The sequence below is a fragment of the Rana temporaria genome, chromosome 3 (genome assembly GCF_905171775.1).
Source record: "Rana temporaria chromosome 3, aRanTem1.1, whole genome shotgun sequence".
Classification (NCBI taxonomy): Eukaryota; Metazoa; Chordata; class Amphibia; order Anura; family Ranidae; genus Rana; species Rana temporaria.
The window spans coordinates 382,043,407-382,064,907 of record NC_053491.1 but is presented as its reverse complement, the minus strand read 5'-3'; the positions used below and the strand labels follow the sequence as shown (position 1 = coordinate 382,064,907).

Below are 21,501 nucleotides of genomic sequence, written 5' to 3'. Positions count from 1 at the left end.
AAGTGGATGAACCCATATTGTGCAATGTTAGGAATTTACTGCATACTTTCAAGGTTTGTAAAAGTTCCCCTCTTTCATAAATGCCACCCAATGATCACATCAACCTTTTGGTCTTTTAATAGAAAAGACCTGATTTTGTATGGCTTTCTTTGGGAAATGCAATATAACAGGTCTTGCAGAAAAACTCCACATTACAAAAAAAAAAAGAAAAAGCATTAGTCATTATACATAAAACACACCTTATATCCAGAAGGTGAACACTTTAATTGAGCTTCAAGGAAACAGTTCTGCACAGCAGTTTAGAAATGCCTTTCTTCCCTCACAGTAAAAAGCACTAATGAAGGATTTTTTTTATATTTTAAATACGCTGCATGTCTTAAATAGATTAAAACATCCTTTTTTTTATAGTCTTATAAATACTTTTTTTTGTTAAACAAAATGTATTAAAACTTTCCGCTACATTTCTAATATAAATAGATATATATATATAACTTAAGAACAATTCTGGTCAGTATTCTTATAAACCTCAGTACTGCTCTGAAGTCATCCGTTGTAAAGATAACAGTTGTGTCTTTGGGATCCATTTCCTCCCAGACAAAGAAGCTCAATGTAATGAAGCCGCTCTCTGCTACGTCCAAGAAGCTAAAACCAACTTTGTTCCAGCAGGGGGTGACAGATGTCAGTTGCTGGGTGGAGTGTTCCCTATTGTGCTCAAACAGTAAAGTTGGTTTGAGCTTCTCAGAAATAAATTTCTGGACCAAAAGATAAATAAGGGCCTCAAAAGGTGTATGCATACCCAAAAACTTAATTTTGGATGGCGTTTGGAAGAGTTAGACCTCCTGTCATGTTTTTATTACTGTGTCCCTGCTGGGAATATTCACCCTCTCCATTTGTCCTGGTGATGGAGCAGTCACCAGAACAGGAAAAGAAGATGAATCTTTAAACAGGGACAAAAATGTGTAAGAGGGGATCATTTCCCTTCTCTGATAATATTTCTTTTTACTTCCTGCTGCACCTTCAGGACAGGAAGTTAAAGAGACAGCGACAGCACAAAAAATAAATTAGCTGGAGTTTTAACCCCTTCCATATTCTATTCAAAACTAAAAAAAAGTTTTAGTTATATGTACACTTTAAATTGAAAAAAAAAAAAAAAAAAAAAAAAAACCTGGTTTAATTTTATCCCCTGCACTGAAGAGGACGCCAAACCCCAGGCAACCCCAGTCTAGAGAAAAGTGGAGAAAGAATGCATATGCATGGCCAGCTTTTTGATTGTTGGCAGCAGCAGGCATTTTGCATGGGTAATGTGACATTGTTAAGGCAGTTTGACATAACAGCCACTGAAAAAGGATGTTGTTTTTTGGGCTGAAGAAACTCCTTAAGGGCACGGAATGCCTTAAAGTTGGATTCCCTGTGATATCTGAGAATAAAGATGAAACAAGCTAAAACGCTCTAACATGGCTACAGCTAAAAATGTATAAACCCATAAAGTTTAAAATTAAGTATGAATTGTTAGCTGTGTTCAACAGACAGCCATTCTGCACACAGAATAACTTAATATCTGTCTGCTCTAATGCCGCGTACACACGGTTGGAATTTTCGATGGAAAAAGTTAGATGGGAGCTTTTCATCTGATATGCCGACCATGTGTATGCCCCATCGGAATTTCCGACGGACTTAGATAGAGAGCAGGTTCTCTATTTTTCCGTCTGAAATTCCGACAAAGTTTTGCCCGGGCAAAAGTCTGACCGTGTGTATGCGGCATAAGAGTTTAGCCAGATGGAAAAAAATTTGTTGGAAATCTGTGACACAGCTTTGGCACAAAAAATGGCCTGCAGACTCAAACCACAAATATGGTGGCTGTTTTGATCATTCTTTTTTCTGTCGGTGTAAGTGCTGAAAAGATGGCTTTCAGGGCGTTCACAGGTCATCTTCATCGTCAAAGGATTCGGTACATCTCAAGAACATTGTCTCATAATCGAACTGTTGGGAAGACATCTGGAAAAGGAAACACACATCAAATATATATATATATAAACCTTAAAAATAAAATAAGGGAATATAACTTACCTGTACAATTCATATCTTGAAATACAGTATAGGACACAGGCTGAATATTCATAGACCCTGGATTTTAGGCTTGTACCTACAGTGATTAGACACCGGCAATCTTTTGAGGACAGGCCTCCTGAGCATCCCCCTATAACCCTACCCCACTCTGTGAGTCCTCACATTTGCAGCAAGCAAAGCAGAGTAACAGAGAAGCTCCAGTAATGAGTTGTCCTATCCATTTAGCCATGTCAGACTTGGAAGCAGGATGCCCCTTGCAAGGGTCCTGAGTGTAAGACAAATAGGAAGTTTGACTTCCTGACAGAAGCTGTTGCTTTGTCCAATATAGAGATCCCTTTGCGTGAATGCTACCTAAAAAAATATCTAGCTAGAGCACCCAACACTCAATTAGAAAAAAGTGCAAGGAGTGAATAGTGTAGTGCTTTTACCCCATTACACAATTAATACAACATCAAATTTACTTGTCACATGTAACCACACTTTGTCTCCCATACGTATGCAATCAATAAATATGTGATACTCATACAGTGCCTTGAAAAAGTATTCATACCCCTGGAAATTTTCCACATTTTGTCATGTTACAACCAAAAACATAAATGCATTTTATTGGGATTTTATGTGATAGACCAACACAAAGTAGCACATAGTCTCACACTTTTCAGGATGAGGGCGCCTCTTCATTGGGAAGACTTGGTGGGCCAAGTCTTACACCACAAGAAAAGGCTGAACTTGGGCTTAGAAGGAAAGGGATGTTGGAATCTTTTCTCCTGTTGATTACATTTTCAAGTGCTCCGCCAAAGAGACATCCTCATTCAAAGAGAATACATCTATTACAGGCAGCTTCAACTGACAAGGGTTTGAGCCACAATGTTCTATGCATATGAATGGAAATTAGAGCCATTCTGCAGATTTGTGTCATAACTTGTTCTAAGGCATCCACACAAAAGAGCAGGGCAGAAGGTAATTCCGTAGGTAAAGTACAGTCCTGGAATATCAGATCATGTTGATTGTCCATTGCCCTAGTCCAGTTAGCTTTAGTTTGACAGACAAAAATTGCAGCAATAGCTAGTTGCAGAACTTGGCCTGCAAGAGCAAAGAGAGCCTCTAGGAACATCTCAAACTTCCTGGGCCAGATTCACGTAGCGCAGCGGATCTATAGATCCGCTCGATCTACGTGAATTAAGATCCGCTCCCGCAAGTTTAGGAGGCAAGTGGCTAATTCACAAACCACTTACCTCCAAACTTCTTCAATTGGTCCAGTGAGATATTTAAGACTGAGATGACAGAGTCTGCTACCACAGAACACCACTTTTTTTGTGAACACTTTTTCCACTGGATCGAGCTCAGCAATGATTTTCAGAGCGGTGAAAGTGATTTTTGGATTGATTTAATCATGATAAATTGCCCATTCTATATGTTAATAAACAGGAAATGTATTTTTGTACATAAACAGTCATGGGAAGATGGGAGATTCACGTGTAACAAAGCCAGGGCTCTTGTGCACAGTAGAAGTGAGCATATCAACATTTGCAAGGATATTGCGTGAAGCCATAACATCAGGTGCATAGGTGACCAGGGTTGAGAAATCTGGCATTTTGGAGCCCTGGAAAGTGATAGTTGTATTAAAGTGGTTGTTAACCTAGTTACACCACTTTTACCTACAGGTAAGCCTAAAATAAGGCTTACCTGTACGTACTGGAAATAACGCCTAAACCTGCACGGTTTAGGAGATATTTACCATATACGCTTTGCGAGCTGTTTCTAAAGGGTCCGTGCTGTGACTGGCGGATATCTCGTCCATGCACGGGAGTGACGTCACGAGACTCTGGCCAGTCACAGAGCCGGAGTCCATGTCCCCGGCAGGAACATCGCGGGCTTCCTTTGCAGGTAAGTGGTACATAATGGGCTACTATGCGATGTATGCTAGCCCATTATTATTTTACTTTGCAGGGAACAAAAGAGAAAGTAAAATCCATCAGGGTTTACTTCCTTGTTTTAAGTCTTTAGAGGAATTATGACATAGTTGGAGAAAAAGTCTGTTTTAAGCTGTCTACACATTATACAATTTTTGGGTTTAATTTCAGGAATGGATCGAAATACAGACATGAAGCAACTTTTCTTACAATCAACACAACACATGGTAGTGCAGGGATGTCTGCAACAGGCAGCACACAAACTCATTGGCACAGAGAACACCAAAAATATAGACTTGGGGTGTTGGTTTTGGTCAGTAATTTAATCATAGAATAGACATAAATGAAGAATAAAAGATTGGTAGGGGGGTTTCACCGAATGAAAATATTCCCCTGCAAAAGCAGATGTGCTTGGAGACTCACAGTTCTGTTGACAGGCTGGTTCTCCGATTCAGCAATGGAAATGTGAAGGATTAATCAGGTACAACATTGGGAGGACTTCTAAGGAACACTGTCATTTACCCAGTAGTCATCTCTCCTTTTGGAGAGGCTTTGCTTATACTTTGCAGGATGCACTTCTGCTGAGTAGTCATGAGAACTCTTAATTCATGAATCAGAAGTCCCTCATACAAGATAAGAATTTCATCCAGTATGGTCTTGTGCAACAAATGTGGATCACTTCCAAGTCAGCTGATTAACTTCCCTGACTTCCCTGAGGGATGTTAAACTATAATGTCTCATTGTACAAGTTGAGGCAGAGGGTCATCCTTACAGTGTAACAGACAGCTGACAGCTTATCTATGGCTTTAGGTGCAGCACAATATCCGGACTTAGAGGAGCCTTTTTTTTTTAGTTTAGTATTGGATAGAATGAGGAAGAGTTATGCTGCATACACACGATCGTAAATTCTGACAAGAGAAGTCCGATGTGAGCTTTTGGTCGGAAATTCCGACCGAGTGTAGGCTCCATTGAAATTTTTTGTCTGGAATTTCCGCCCAAAAAAAATTGAGAGCTGGTTCTCAAATTTTCCGACGGGAAAAGTTCTTGTCGGAAATTCCATTAATCTGTATGCAATTCCAACACGCATGCTCGGAATCAATTCGACACATGCACAGAATCATTGAACTTCATTTTTCTCGGCTCGTTGTAGTGTTGTACGTCACCGCGTTCTTGGCCGTCGGAATTTGGTGTGACCGTGTGTATGCAACACAAGTTTGAGGCCCCATACACACCATAGAATCTATCCGCAGATAAATCCCATCGAATGGGTTTCAGCGGATAAATTCTATGGTGTGTACACTCCGGCGGATATTTATCCGCGGATATTTCCGAATTCCAGCAGATAGATATTTGTCGACATGCACAGAATATTTATCCGCTGGAATCGGATCCCACGGATGGATCCGCTGGTCTGTACAGACTCACCGAATCCATCCGTCCGAAGGGATCCCCCGCATGCGTCGCAATGATTCAACGCATGCGTGGAATTCCTTATATGACAGCGTCGCGCCCGTCGCCGCGTCATAATCGCGGCGACGGCGCGACACGTCATCGCCAGAGGATTTCGGCGCGGATTTCAATGCGATGGTGAGTACACTCCATTGCATTAAAATCTGCTGAAATCCTCGAGAGGATTTATCCGCGGAAACGGTCCGCTGGACCGTATCCGCGGATAAATCCTCCCGTGTGTATGGGGCCTAAGCCAGAATTCAGTCGGGACAAAAATCCACGGTTTTCTTGTCGGAATTTCCGATTGTGTGTACGTGGCATTTGAGTTAGATCTAAACACAATCACCAAAATTTCAAGTTGTTAAGGCTCATTCACACCAGATGCAGTGGGGTGCATTTTTGACTGCACTCCAACTGCATAGACAGTCCAAATCAAGGTTATCTCATGGGTATGAATCACAATATTGTAGTGCATTAAAATAATGCAAATGCACAGAAATTAATGTAAATACACAAAAATGCATTGTAATACTCTGCAGTGCATACAAAAGCCCAAAGAAGGAAGAATACAGAAGTGACCTCGAAGAAAATCCAAGGTTATGAAAAATGCACCGCAAATGCAAACACATTTGTGTTAAAAATACATACATCACTGTGCATGCAAAAACATGCAACCATAAAACACAGTTTCTGGTGTGAATGGACCCTAAAATGTTACTGCAATTTCAAAGATTATTTTCAACGTTTTTAAATCTGCAGCCTTCATTAAAAAATGCATGGTGATCCTGCCATGAAAGTCTTTGTTCATGCACTTCCTGCTATAGGGTGACAACTCTCAGTCCCAGTCAACTGTGCACTAGTTTTGTCCCCCTGTCAAGAGCACTTCTGATGCAGAGTACAAGTGACAGTGTCGACGCACGTTGTTCAGGCATGGTCCAAAGCATCAATGTACAGCCAATGCTGGAACTAGTTCACGTAGACAGGAAGTGTCTTTTTGAGGGTAGAGGAGCTCAGTGACACCGAGATGCAAAAAAAAAAAAAAAGATTGATTGAAAAGGTGAAATTTGAGATTTTTGTACTTACCATAAAATCCTTTTCTTGGAGTCCATTGAAGATCAGATGAGGTCTTAAACATTTGGGTTATACTGTCACCTACAAGAAGATTGTACACCGGCAAACAAAAAACAGCAGTAGGCAAACTAGCAGTATAACCCTGCTACTACCAACATGCCTCTGTTTTGTAGCAAACTAGTGCCAAGAGCAGGGTCATAAACAGAGGGATGAGGTCTGTGTCGTTTCCTGGACTCCATTGGGGGACAGAAGACATCTAAAAGCAGTCCAACTGACAGGTGAGCAACACAGTAAACAATCACAAATAGGCCAACGTAAATACAAGGAAACTGGGTACTACTTGTAGCCAAAGGACTTTATGCCTGAAGCTGGCATCAGATGATGCTGAAACCTCTTGTAGAACTTAGAGAATATGAAAACAGCAGACCAGGTGGCAGCCTTACAAATCTGGGAAACATATTTTTGTTGCCAAAAAGCTCTTGCAGATCTAGTAGAGCTGTAGTGGTCAACTTTAATGATATGGAGGACCTCGACATCACAAAAGGGCCACACATAACATTTAATGAGTATTCAGTGTCAGGAGACAGCAGGCAGACAAGAGGATTTAATTAAAGACTAATGGCATAATACAGGATTGGTCAGAGACTGTGGACATAAAACAGAAGGTGATCAGAGACTGTGGAAAGAATACAAGAGATGCTCAGAGACTGTAGACGTTATTGTCAGAAACTGCAGACATGATACAAAAGACGTTCAGAGACGGCAGACAAGAAACAAAAGACGGCAGACATGGTACAGGAGATGGTCACAGACTGCCAACATGATACAAGAGATGGTCAGAGACAGGGGACATGATTCAAGGGACAGTCATTAATTGGAGACATATTACATGAGACTGATAAAAATCACTGCTATAATAGGGCAATAGGAAAACACAGGTTAGTGTCTGTAGGGGTCCCGAGGCCTACACAAAAAGTGCCAAAAGGGCTGCAGGGTGAGCACCAGAGTATTGGTATACAGTAGGCCTCAACAGGAAAGAGGGGAAGCCAATTCTTAGACCATTAGCTTGTATGATGGTCTGTCTTAGCCACGATGGAACATTTGGGATGACAAAATGGGAATCAGTCTTCTCAAAGAAGCAATGGCTAGAAAGAGACTCCCACAGCTCGAAACACATCCATACAATGGAAATACATTTTTTTAATGTCAACAAGATAATAGGCCTAAACATCACCTTGTGCCCCAACAAATGCTCTTTGAAAGATAAGGTCTCCAATTGAGACACTCCTCTCGTTCCAAAAAAAACTAAATCATTGTGGGTAAGAGAAGAGAGAGAAATGTCTTTAATAGTTTAAACAGTCAAACAGTGGTTTCTGAAGCGCAGAGAGAATCAGATTCAGATCCCACGAGTAGGGAACCAAGTGAAGCCTTAAGATAAAAAATGGGGTGAATTAGCTCTTTGGCTTTGGGAACAGTGAACAGGTACAACCCCTGTAAGCATTCTACCACAGAAACTAGGATAAGGACACTCTGATCCAGAAGACTTAAGAGGGCCGAAAAGATCTGCTAATCTGTGCAGACACAGGAAAGTTGAAGTCAGAAGAACTAGGAGGAGGAAGGGGGACAACTATGACGCCCCTTCTGCTCACAAGCATTTGGACTGCAAGCAAGCATCTGGAAAGGTCAAAAGGCATACTCCCACTCTGAAGAGTGGAGGCGCACCTTCATATCAAGGAAGACTTGTCAGGCTTGGAGTGTTAGAATTTGCAGGCAAATTGGGAGTGAGGACTGAATGTTAAACTTGAGTAAGTGGAGAAACAAAAGGGCTGCTGCGAAGGAGAGAATATGGGCTGACCAGGTTTTATTTATTTGTTTGCCAGTGTTCAGCCCCTAACATTTACCTGAGGTCCCTCTCTATCCACATGTGTCTTAGCAGTCGCCACTGGATCCCGCTGCTGTCAAAGTCAGCTAGCCAATCAGGGGAGAGATGGGCAGGGCTGGGTCGGGGCTCCGTGTCTGAATGGCCATAGGGCAATAACTTTGGGAGACGTATAGCCGGTCACATTGGTGTGTGGGGTCACTGCAACGGCTTTGATCCAAGGTAAGTATTTCATAATAAACTAGTATGCAATGCATACTAGCTCATTTTGCCCTACAGTTTTTTTGGGGGGGGTTTACAACCACTTTAACGCTTATTGAATGAGAAAGAAACAGGCGTTTATAATAAAAAATTGGAGAGAAGTACTGGGAACCGAGTATGGATTGCAAACTAATCATTGATGCACCCTGAATCAAATGTTGACCTGTAAACTAAACACTACATACAAATACTTAAAATAAAACAAATTGATTAAAACATACCCCTATTCACTTTTTGAAAATATTTAAGAATTAATGATCAAAAATCATCCTACTTTACCTGTAAAGGCTTATAAAAACTAGTATCAGTTTTGTACCTTGGTGTAAGAGGTCAGACTGGACCTCAGGAAGTCATAGATTTGCTGGTACAGATAGAGGTTTCCTTCTGGGCTCTCCCAAGGCAAAAGGTCATGTAAACCACTTCAGGAAAAGCAAAAATGTTATATAGACATGTGTGATACTGGGGAGCAAAGAGCAACAATATCTTCAGGTAAGAAAATGCAACACATTATCAAATAATTTACTAAAAATGTATACATTGCCAAACATACTGGAAAAACACAGATTTCAGCACTAGAATGGCAGAAACACCGAGGCCCAGATTCTCAAAGGAGAAGATACGCCGTCGTATCTCTGAGTCTGAGCGGTCGTATCTATGCGCCTGATTCTTAGAATCAGTTACGCATAGATTTCTATTAGATCCGACCGGCGTAAGTCTTACGCCGTCGGATCTTAACTGCATATTTACGCTGGCCGCTAGGTGGCGCTTTCGTTGTATGCAGCGTCGAATATGCAAATGAGCAAGATACGCAAATTCACAAACGTACGCCCGGCCGACGCAGTACAGATACGCCGTTTACGTTAGGCTTTTCCCGGCGTAAAGTTACCCCTGCTATATGGAGGCGTACCAATGTTAAGTATGGACGTCATTCCCGCGTCGAATTTTGAAAATTTTACGTCGTTTGCGTATATCGTTTGCGAATAGGGCTGGGCGTCATTTACGTTCACGTCGAAAGCATTGGCTTCTTGCGGGTTAATTTGGAGCATGCGCACTGGGATACTTTCACGGATGGCGCATGCGCCGTTCGTCAAAAGCGTCATTTACGTGGGGTCACAGTAAATTAACATAACACACGCCCACATCTACCACATTTGAATTAGGCGGGCTTACTCCGGCCTATTTACGCTACGCCGCCGCAACTTTCGTTTGAGAATACGGCACTTGCCTGTAAAAGTTGCGGAGGCGTAACGTAAATAGGATACGTTACGCCCGCACAAAGATACGCAAATCTACGTGAATACGGGCCTAAATCTGTAGAAGTACAGGCACTGAATTGCGATGTCACTCTTGTTAAGCCTTGCATGACACATGATACAAATCTCCACTCCCCTTTACCAGAATCGCCTCTTGAGCACTAATTTTATTTTTTCTTATTTCAGGCTGGCTGTGCATTGCTTTGCCCACACAGCATCATGATCCAGGTTTGAGAATGCCACCATGGCAGAAGGAACTCTGCAGATGCACACTTGGGGGCAGATCCACAAAGAAGTTACGCTGGCGTATCTATTGATACGCCGCGTAACTTCTAGTTTGCTCCGGCGTATCCACAAAACAAGATACGCCTGAAGCTGTGCTAGATCCGACTGGCGTACGTCTTGTGCATATTTACGCTGGCCGCTAGGTGGCGTTTCCGTCGATTTCCGCGTCGAGTATGCAAATTAGCTAGATACGGCGATCCACGTTGTTTCCGTAAGGCTTTTTTCGGCGTATAGTTACCCCTGCTATATGAGGCATATCCTATGTTAAGTATGGCCGTCGTTCCCGCGTCGAATTTTGAATTTTTTACGTCGTTTGCGTAAGTCGTTCGCGAATAGGGCTTTGCGTAGAATGACGTTCACGTCGTAACATCACGGCTTGTTGTGGGTTAATTTCGAGCATGCGCACTGGGATATCCCCACGGACGGCCGTTCAAAAAAAACATAAATTTACGTTGGGTCAAGACGTATTTACATAAAACACGCCCCCATCACATGCATTTGAATTGCGCGCCATTACGCCGCCAAAGTTACACTACGCCGCCGTAACTCACGGCGCAAATTCTTTCAGGATACAGAAAATACGCTGTAAGTTACGGACGGGAAGATGCGCCAGGCTACGTGGATCTGGCCCTTGGTGTCTCCATCTCTGTCTCAAGTTCCTCCTTCAATGAAGTGATGTCACAAAATGAACAAGCGGCACACAGACTGAATGGATGCTGCTCATTCTTGTGTGGTAGCCACAGTCTGGCAGTAAGGTGGGAATTCTAGTCAATTATCCTTGAATGCATTTTCACAGAAGAATAACAGCCGTGCATCTAGCATGGAGGAGGTTGGTTGGAGCAGTAGCAAAATTAAATCACACCAATTTGTAGCCCTTCCTCCAGCTCCATAACAGAAAGTCCCTATCTCTGTATGGACCTGAGCTATTTTCAACTTACAGCTTTCAGAGAGTTTGTAAATGGCACAATTGATTGTGTAGGTCCTGTAATGGCTGTGCAAATGTTCATCAAAAATATATTTTTGTTAAAAAAAAAAATACACTAAAATCCTTATTACACTACACTCACAAAGACAACATAACTTAAAGTGGTTTTAAAGTCAGAAGGTTTTTAATCTTAATGCATTCTATGCATTATGATAAAAACCTTCTGCATACAGAAGTCCCCCTCAACCTTCCTAATACGTACCTGAGCCCCATCTCGATCCAGCGATGTTGCACGAATGTCTCGGCTCCCTCCGCATTGGCTGAGACAGCAGTGGGGCGTCACTGGCTCCCGCCGCTGTCAAAGCCAGTTAGCCAATGAGGTAATGCTCTTTTTACAGAGGCTTCCTTTACTATTCGTCATTTATGACTAAACACAGGAGTGATCGGTACTGGTTCATTTGGAAAAAGAAGGGATCGGTAAATATGACATTTATTTAAAGCGGAGCTCCACCCTAAAGTGGAACTCCCGCTGATCGGAACCCTCCCCCCCTCCAGTATCACATTTGACACCTTTCAGGGGGGAGGGGGGTGAAGATACCTGTCTAAAGACAGGTATTTGCACCCACTTCCGGCCACACAGTCTGCGGGTAGACTGCGGGCAGAACGTCAGTCCCCCACCCCGTTGTGTTCTGAGAACACTCGGCTCCCAGAACACAGCGGGAGCCAGTCAGACGGCACAGTGCGACTTGCGCATGCACTGTAGGGAACCGGGCAGTGAAGCCGGAGCGCTTCAATTCCTGGTTCCCTCAGAGGATGGCGGGGGCAGCAGAGTGACGAGCGATCGCTCGTCCTCTGCTGCGGACGGTGCTGGACTCCAGGACAGGTAAGTGTGCTGATATTAAAAGTCAGCAGCTGCACTATTTGCAGCTGCTGGCTTTTAATCTTTTTTTTTTCAGCGGACATCCTCTTTAATCAACTGTTTTTTTTAGCAAAAGGGAGACACAGCCTAAAAAGGTAACTACGTTTTTATAAACAAATAACTACATATACAAAATCATAATTTTTAACCACCCCCCCCAAAAAAAACACGACAATGTCTCCAATAGCGGGGCTACCGACACAAAAACTATTACCGCTAACTAAATTACACATAACAGACAAACTATATTGGGACTATACCTGGGGCTGGAAGTGGTCTGAATAGCACCATGGTTTAGAAAATCTGAAGCCACATCGAAAGCATCTTCAAACAGAATCTGCTGCCAGAATATAAAGAAATTAAATTCAAGATGGTTCTACCTCCTCTGCAGTTATATTGATTTGTAGGGATATACAGTACATTGGGCAAGGGATGGAAGGACATTCCATGAGCACTTCAAAGGTCAAAGTGGATGGTCAGTCCATTAAAAACTAACATTTCTGTTAGAAGCTGTTGGATTGAGCTACAAATTATGCTCTTCCATCATTAGAGATTCCTAAATGTACTCCATCTGAAGTCCAGATTCAGCCCCAATTTTGGTGTTTCAAAACTGCCGCAGCTGGATAAGCTTCACTCACCATGCATTCTCAACAAAGTAAAATAAAAAAGGACCCCCCCCCCCCCCTTTGTATTCCCTAATGGTTGCAGTAGATGGGTGGAGCTGGGAAAGTCAGTCCTGTAAGAACCCAATGAATCAATCAGATCACCAACATCTAAAGCTGAAATATCAAGATTTTTGGTTTTCCTGTAAAACACTTTTCTTGGAAGTACATTACAGGACACATATGAATTAATCTTGACTACTTGGGTTAGTAACCTTCAGATAAATGAACACTTGCCAAAAAAAAGGCAAGATTCCATGGTGCTGGTTGCTTATGAATGGAACCTTTCTTGGACTGTGAAGGCATCGCCTGTTTCTTGCCTGTCACCTTCATAGTCTTGTTAAGGAGTAAGAGTGTGCTTTTTCCTACAGTCACTTTTTGGATACAGGCATCCACATCATGTCAGGGGAGAGGAGAGACAGATTGTGTGTTCCTGGTATATAGGAACACCGATCGGTCTCCTCCCCAAGTCAGTCCCATCCCCCCACAGTTAGAAACACTCACTAGGTAACACATTTAACCCCTTGATCGCCCGCTATTGTTAACTCCTTCCCTGCCAGTGACATTTACACAGTAATCAGTGCATTTTTATAGCACTGATCGCTGTATAAATGTCAATGATCCCAAAATAGTGTCAAAAGTTTCCATAAAAATGCCATACATCTTTTCCCTATTTTGTAGGCGCTAGAACTTTTGCGCAAACCAATTTATTAATTTAAGCTTATGGCGATTTTTTTTACTGAAAATATGTAGAAGAATATTTATACTGAGGAAAACATATTTATAAAAAAGTGGGGATATTTATTATAAATAGCAAAAAGTAAAAAATACTGGGCTGGATTCAGGTAGGAATTGCGCCCTCTTACGGAGGCGCAGCGTACCGTTTTAACGCTGCGCCTCCGTAAATTACCTGCGCTACGCTTCATTCATGAAGCAGTAGCTATGTAATTTGCGTGGGCGCTCCTTAAAACTGCCCGGCGTAAGGGCGCGTAATTTAAATGATCCCGTAGGGGGCGTGGATCATTTAAATTTGGCGCGTTCCCGCGCCGAACGTAGTGCGCATGCTCCGTCTGGAAACTTTCCCGACGTGCATTGCGGCAAATTACGTCATTTGCTTCAACGTAAACGGCGTCCAGCGCCATTCACGATTCACTTACGCAAACAACGTAATTTTCAAACATCGCAACGCGGGAACGACGGGTATACTTAGCATTGGCTGCCCCTGCTAATGGGCAGCCTTACGCCGAACCCGATGAACGTAAACTGCGTACGTAGGGCGCGCGTACGGTTGTGAATCGGCGTTAGTATGCAATTTGCATACTCTACGCTGACCACTACGGGAACGCCACCTAGCGGCCATCGTAAGAATGCAGCCTACGATACGACGGCATAAGAGCCTTATGCCAGTCATATCTTAGGCTGAAGTCGGCGTAACGAGCTTTCTGAATACAGAAAAGTCGTTACGCCGGTGCAACTAAGCAATTGCGCTGCGTAACTATGGTTACGCAGACGCAATTGCTTACTGAATCCAGCCCACTGTGTTCTTTTCAAAATTGTCTGTCTTTTTTTGTTTAAATAGCGCAAAAAAAAAAAAATCTGTGGGGATGATGAAATACCACCAAAGTAAAGCTCTATTTGTGGGGAGAAAAAAAATCTAAAAATGTCATATGGGTACAGTGTAGCATGATCGCGTAATTGTCATTCAAAATGTTACACCGCTGAAAGCTAAAAATTGGCTTGGGCATGAAGAAGGTGAAAATGCCATGTATTGAAGTGGTTAAAAAAATAAAAATAAATTATTATTTAAAATGCACGTCTTAAATTAACATTCATCATTCAGTTAGGGTTTACATTCACTTTAGGCTGATTCACCCAAATAAAATACACATAATCCCCTTTAACCCCTTACAAAATAAGTCACTACAATACAGACGATAAGTTTCTCACTTCTTCTGGTGTAGAGGAAAGAAAGGAGCTTGTAGCCTCCTGGCTCCCTGTCGAGCTTTCTTTTGCACCCCCGTCGGTGAAGACTAAGTCAGGCAGAAACGTGAAGAAGCACGGAGTACTTTGAGCCTGGGGGATACCATACTGGTAGATGCTGGAATTCCCCTCCCGCTTAAGGTCTTGCCACAGGTTAGCAACCACTTTGGACACCACAGGTTGTGCAATCTGTTCTGGGGAAACCATATGGCTCTCTGTCAGCATATCCATCATATGCTTATAAAAATGCAGGTACCTGTGATGAAAGCAGAATTAGCCTCATCAGATGATCAACAGAACAAAAAAGCAGAGCCTTGCCATAGATTTTGGCTTTGGAACCCAGCACAGCAATTCCATTTGGAAGGTTTTTGGGGGCCAAAACAATTAACTTGTGCAGCTTTATCCCTGACTGGTTGACAGACACACAGCAATTTTGTACTACTTTTAACAGCTTTCCATTGCAAAAACAATCATATGGATCAAGGCAACTTATATCCATCCCTATCGTACAACCTGAAGGTAAAGCTGGTTGCAAGAAATCTGTCCCATGTATGGTCAACATAGTACGGTAATTAACCTGATCCTAATGCCGCGTACACACGATCATTTTTCGGCTTGTAAAAAACGACGTTTTAAAAAAATGTAATTTAAAATGATCGTGTGTGGGCTTCACATCATTTTTCGGCTTCTGAAAAACGACCAATTTTTTTTCCAAACATGCTGCATTTTTTAACAACGTTTTAAACTATGTCGTTTTTCGGTTTGTAAAAAATTATCGTGTGTGGGCTAAAACAACGTGAAAAACCTGCGCATGCTCAGAAACAAGTTATAAGAGGGGAGCGCTCGTTCTGGTAAAACTACCGTTCATAATGGAGCAAGCACATTCATCACGCTGTAACAGACAGAAAAGCGCAAATCGTCTTTTACCAACACAAAATCAGCTAAAGCAGCCCCAAGGGTGGCGTCATCCGCATGGAACTTCCCCTTTATAGTGCCGTTGTACGTCACCGCGCTTTGCTAGAGCATTTTTTTTTAAATGATTGTGTGTGGGCAACGTCGTTTTAATGATGAAGTTGGGAAAAACAACTTTTTTTCTAGATGCTGAAAAACGTTGTTTTTTACAAGCCGAAAAATGATCGGGTGTACGCGGCATAACACTTTCCAGAATCCTCACGCTCTTGTTATTGGCTCTCTGCCTAGCCCAAAAGTTTGCATGGAACTTAAAGTGAATTTGTGGCCAGGCTATGGACATTTGAGTGTTTAACAAAGTGGTAAATGTTCCTTAGGAAAAGCCTTCACTTAGCTGCTGGCACCGTGGAGCAATTCATCCTCAAATTTCACAGTAGAAGCACAGAAGTCATTAAGAGTGCTCTCTCTGGCGCTCCCTCTTCCCAGCAGTGGCTTAGCAGCTCAGCTCCCTGTTCAAACATTGACTTAACAGTTTCCTCTGCTCCCTCCATGCAGCAGAGAATCAGCAGCTCAGCTTACTCTGCAAGCACTGACTCAGCAGCTCAGCTCCATCTGCTCCTCTCCCAGCAGTGACTCAGTAGCTCAATTACCCTGATCCTCTCTCCCAGCAGCTCAGCTTACACTGCTCCCCTCTCCCAGCAGTGACTCAGCAGCTCAGCTTACGCTGCTCCTCTCTCACAACAGTGACTCAGCAGCTCAGCTTACCCTGCTCCTCTCTCCCAGCAGTGACTCAGCAGCTCAGCTTACCCTGCTTCTCTCTCCAGCAGTGACTCAGCAGCTCAGCTTACCCTGCTTCTCTCTCCTAGCAGTGATTTAGCAGCTCAGCTTACCCTGCTCCTCTCTCCCAGCAGTGAGTCAGCAGCTCAGCTTACCCTGCTCCTCTCTTCCAACAGTGACTCAGCAGCTCAGCTTACCCTGCTCCTCTCTTCCAACAGTGACTCAGCAGCTCAGCTTACCCTGCTCCTCTCTTCCAACAGTGACTCAGCAGCTCAGCTTACCCTGCTCCTCTCTCCCAACAGTGACTCAGCAGCTCAGCTTACCCTGCTCCTCTCTCCCAACAGTGACTCAGCAGCTCAGCTTACCCTGCTCCTCTCTCCCAGCAGTGACTCAGCAGCTCAGCTTACCCTGCTCCTCTCTCCCAACAGTGACTCAGCAGCTCAGCTTACCCTGCTTCTCTCTCCAGCAGTGACTCAGCTTACCCTGCTTCTCTCTCCTAGCAGTGATTTAGCAGCTCAGCTTACCATGCTCCTCTCTCCCAGCAGTGAGTCAGCAGCTCAGCTTACCCTGCTCCTCTTTCCCAGCAGTGACTCAAGTTTGCCCACCCTGCTTCCCCTCCCAGCATTGACTCAATGATTTAGTCATACATTTACTGTCAAGTTAACCATCTGATGCTGTTAAATAAAGATGATGATGATTTTGGGGAAGTGAAGTCAGTAGACAGGCCAGGCAGAGAGGGGAAGTTTTTGTCTGTATACTAGCTCCCTGACTATATCACCAATGCTTTTCCCTAAGATCAGTTCAAAGAATCAGGAGACAATTGTTTAAACCATTTTTAATACCGGTTGCTTCAGTGGGTTTACAGAAATGTAGTTTTACTTACTCAAATTCAGTAAATAAAAAATAAATAAAATCACACAGGTAATTATAATTATGTTCAGCAAAAATAACCCTGGGCTAAAAAAATTAAATAAAAAAAATAATAAAGATTTTACCTTTCAAATTCAATAAGATCTGGAGAGGTAAGGGGCTCTGGGGTCTGCGGTTTGTCAGTCAGCAATTCTTCCACTGCTTCTTCCAGCTCCACATCAAAATCTGACTGAAGCACTTTCAGATGTCACCACAGGGTTGGCAGGAGCGCCCCTAACAGTTAAACAGTGCGTGTTACAGACAGGACTGAGAGGCTCCGTATACTGAGCTCCTACTGTACATAGTTTTTTAATCCCTTTCTGAGCCAACACTTTGTGCACTGGTGGCTCTGGATCCTGGCTATTACTGACATCTCTAATGCACTCAGATTGGTTTGCCATCAAAAAATCACTATGAAAGCTATGACAAAAACGTCAGTGAAGCCTTTCAACCTGCATGTGATCAAACTAAGCCATCATCTTGCAGATGGCACTGCAGACTGAAGGAGAGGTTCATATGTTTAATACTATAAGATTTATATACAATTACAGTATTAAAAATTACTTTTATTAAAAAGGAATCTTTTCTGCATATTTTTGATGTATAATAAAAAATACAGAACAACGTTTTTAATAAAATAGTGTACCAATAATATACAGTAGAAAACACCTGTAGTAATTCCCTGAGGTGTTGTGCAGTCGGTGCACTGGCTTGTAGTGTCCTCCTAGTACCCACAAGCACACATGTAGATGAAAGAAAGCCAGCAGCTCGATCTTCCATAATGAATACGTTTATTAATCCAGGTGTGGTACAAAATATTACAGGGCTTACGTGTTTCGGCGTGTAGCCTTAGTCGTGGCTATGGGGTCGAGGAACTGCCCCCTATCCCTCATATTATTTGTCCTTACCCTGGAACAATGTATTAAAATACAGCCTAATATACATGGCTTATACTCTACAAAGCCAGGTCGGCAGACGATTTCTTGTTAACTTTGACAACAACCTCCCATTACTTTGCCCAACTTATTGTTTGCTTCACCCAAATTTCTCTGGTTCTCAACATTTCCCTACCCAATTCCATGCTCAATTTGCTTAAATCATGCTTTAAAATTTACTTAGGCCACTAAATGGATTGGATATCTGGGTATCCAAATTACTCCCCATTATTCTGAATTTTAATAATAGTATAGGAAAGTATGAAATATTCCAATAATTTGCTCTCTGCCCACCTTCCCTGTGCCTTTAAAGCAATCCTCTTTTTCAACCAGGACTCAACTCCCCCTTCCACCTTTGTTTGGTGGACTACACACAAATTTACCTCAGCCTTCTTACTTTTGGAGAAGTCCTCAGTTATATCATGGCCAACCCTCAGGGAACAGTTTAGGGGCCACGTTCTCCAAACTATTTCGCTATACCCAACGTTGACACTGGCTTACTTCACTTATCCGTGACAAAGACCTCTCCTCCTCTCTGACTATTTTCGAACATACATGTCACCATACCCCCCTGCCGATTAAATATATTTCTACAGTCTGTTTTCAACTCAACCGACTGCCTTCTTCTAATATGCACACCTATGTTACCAAATGGGGAGGAGATTTATAAGCCAATAAACCTGAAAATAACTGGTATGATACACAGTCCACCACTGCTAACAGTACTAATAATGTTACTACTCTTAAATCAGCACAAGGATTTACCTAGGTGGTACTTGGTGCCTTCTAGACTTATCCACGTTTCCTGGACACTTGGGATTCTGTTTTAGAGGTTGCCAGGTGGCGGGGGATGTTCTCCATAGTTGGTGGACTTGCCCAATGCTTAGTTGTTTTTGGACTAAAAAGTTTGCACTTCTGAATAGGTTATTTGGGATTTGCCCCCCCCCCAGAGACCCCTGGATTGCCCTTCTACATTTTGAACCACCTGGTATTACCGAGTGTTGCACCTGGTTACTTCAAAGTACCGGTGCTATTTAAATTTAGAGGGAGATCAGAGTGTTAGTTAAACTCTGATCTGGTTAATGTGTTCAAACTTGGGTCTCTGTCTCAGCTTGGCTGTGCTGTGGGCTCGTTCTGTTGTTGCTGGGGTGCTCTACCCACCCCAGGACAGTAGGTGGCAGCAGTGGAGTCATGGTTTGGGTGCTTTTCCCCAGCAGCCAATCAGGAGGGTTGGACCTCGCTGTGCATGCTGGGGGAGGGTATTTATGGGGCAGACGCCATTAGTTCTGGGTCTTCTTCTTCCAGTGCGGCACCCACCTTTAGGGTGTCTGCACCACGGCGTTATGGCCTACCGGGCCGGGGCGTGTGCGTGCCATACGGAGTTCCTGGTCCTGGGACCATGTTTGTCCGGAAAACAATTGAGCTGTGGCAGGGAGCCCAGTGGTCGACTGGGTTCCCAATTCTGAAGATCCCAAGCGGTATAGCTGTTTGGTGGGGAGTCCATCTGAGGAGAGCCAATGAGAGGCTGGCGATCCAATAGGGTCTCGACAAACCACCAGGGAACGAGGTATCCGGACACTGAGAGACTGTTCACCTGTCAGTCGGTACCTGAAAGCAACTTGAAGGAGATCCAGGCGTAATTCTACCAAGGAGGTTCATCTCCGTAACGACAATCAGGAGGGCCTGTGGCAGAGAATTCGTTCCAGGAGGGTCTGTGGCAGAGAATTTTCCTTAAAGGTTCGAACGATACTATGGCTACAAGGTCAGTGAGAGAGGCCTGTCCAGGTACACTATTCCCACTCAGTTAGGAGTGGCGCAAGAAGTGTTACACGTGGGAGCAGGATTGTTTCCCTATTGCTACACCTAAATTTGCTATTCTTCTTCTCCTTTCAACTCTTCCTTCTTCACCACAAGTTTATTGTTTTTACCCGGCTGGTTAATAAAGAGCACAGCAAAAAGACACCTGTCGTGGACATTCCGTTACTACGGCTATATGCACCATACACCCCTAAGACGGCGGAGGAGCCATGAGGCAACGTGCCACCCAAAAAAAAAAAACAGCAGCTCCTTCGGGGGTAGTGCTACACAAGCAACCATTTAAAAAAACAAATTTTGTCTTTTTTGGCTCCAATTTGACAATCGCTAGAGCTTGGAAGAAACCAGTGACTTGTTTTCTTGAAGATGAAAACAGATTAGACAGTTTCTTCTTAAAACAACATTTTACCAGCATTTCTACGAGTAACCAAGCCAAATGCCTCAATATCCAAGATCCACGGATTACATATCGCCATCCAGCTCTTTTGGTATATCACTTGCTTGCCAATCAAGCACCCACGTGGTAATTTGGAATTCTCTACGTCCTGCCTCTTTTCCCACTCCTTCTTTTCCCCTCCTCTCTTCTATATTATCCTAGAGCTTCGGCTTTTCTTGTTTCTAGCTTCTCCTACCTGCTTTGCTTTTCTCCCACTTTCCTTTTTCGGATACTGACTGCCGGCTGGCCCAGAGCTGACACTAGCTTTCTAACCACTCCAGACCCTATAATTCAGGCTACAATGTTGCCTATCTCTTATACCTTACATGCCTAAGGCATTAGGATGTCTTTATTGTATTTTCTTACAATTCATGGTCTGTACAATTGCTGTAACCTGGGATTATGGATCCCCAAATGCATTGTTTACTATTTGGCAAAGTTAAAACTAATAAATATGTCAGTTTACAGAAGAGAGAGGATATTAAATTATGTCACCTCCGATACCTCTCAGTGGACTCATGCGCATTCGTCACTATCATGTGACTTCCTCAGGAGTCACATGATAGTGACGAATGCGCATGAGTCCACTGAGAGGTATCGGAGGTGACGTTGGCGACAGATTGCCCCTCTTTTTTACATGCTCAATTGTATTTTGGATTATGTGAGTACCCCTGTCTATTTTCTTTGAGAATTAAAATTTTTAAAACGGTATCACACCATCGATGCTTTATTTCTTTGGGGCGAGAAACTGACCAATCTGGGACGAGAACTCCAAGGAGGACCTGCCGTTGTTGGATCAGAGCCCATCGAGTGAACCATCTAATGTGGTTGGATCTATATGCTGTTACCTTACAGCAGTAAGGTAAGGGGACATCCTTACTTACTTACTTACTTACCCTAAAAGGATCACTGGATACCCATTTTTCTCTCACTCCATATTGCGGACCTACACTTGCACTTTTGCTTTCTTGGACTTTTGAAATTTTACTTATATTTTTTGCCAATATTTTTCAAACTCTGTTGATGGACTGTTTATCACCAGTATAGGAGTGTCAC

The 21,501-nt window shown here is 43.1% G+C and overlaps 1 protein-coding gene across 1 annotated transcript; it reads right to left on the bottom strand.

Moving 5' to 3' along the window:
- Positions 1 to 1,711: 1,711 nt before the first annotated feature.
- Positions 1,712 to 20,485, bottom strand: STRA8 (stimulated by retinoic acid 8). The gene is made up of 6 exons (XM_040341690.1): positions 20,419 to 20,485; positions 17,346 to 17,457; positions 14,632 to 14,920; positions 12,283 to 12,362; positions 8,957 to 9,059; positions 1,712 to 1,995 (listed from the first exon to the last, which is right to left on the bottom strand). The coding sequence occupies exons 1-6, from the start codon at positions 20,483 to 20,485 to the stop codon at positions 1,918 to 1,920; spliced, it is 729 nt and encodes a 242-aa protein (XP_040197624.1). The 3' UTR covers positions 1,712 to 1,917.
- Positions 20,486 to 21,501: the final 1,016 nt, after the last annotated feature.

What these genes read in the sequence shown, in the direction of transcription:
- STRA8 (XM_040341690.1), bottom strand. Translation starts at nt 20,485, where the DNA reads ATGGCGATATGTAATCCGTGGATCTTGGATATTGAGGCATTTGGCTTG. An exon ending in GATCTTATTGAATTTGAAAG is followed by an intron (nt 14,921 to 17,345) that starts GTAAAATCTTTA and finishes CTTTCATCACAG; the next exon opens with GTACCTGCATTTTTATAAGC. An exon ending in CAGACCACTTCCAGCCCCAG is followed by an intron (nt 9,060 to 12,282) that starts GTATAGTCCCAA and finishes CTTTTCCTGAAG; the next exon opens with TGGTTTACATGACCTTTTGC.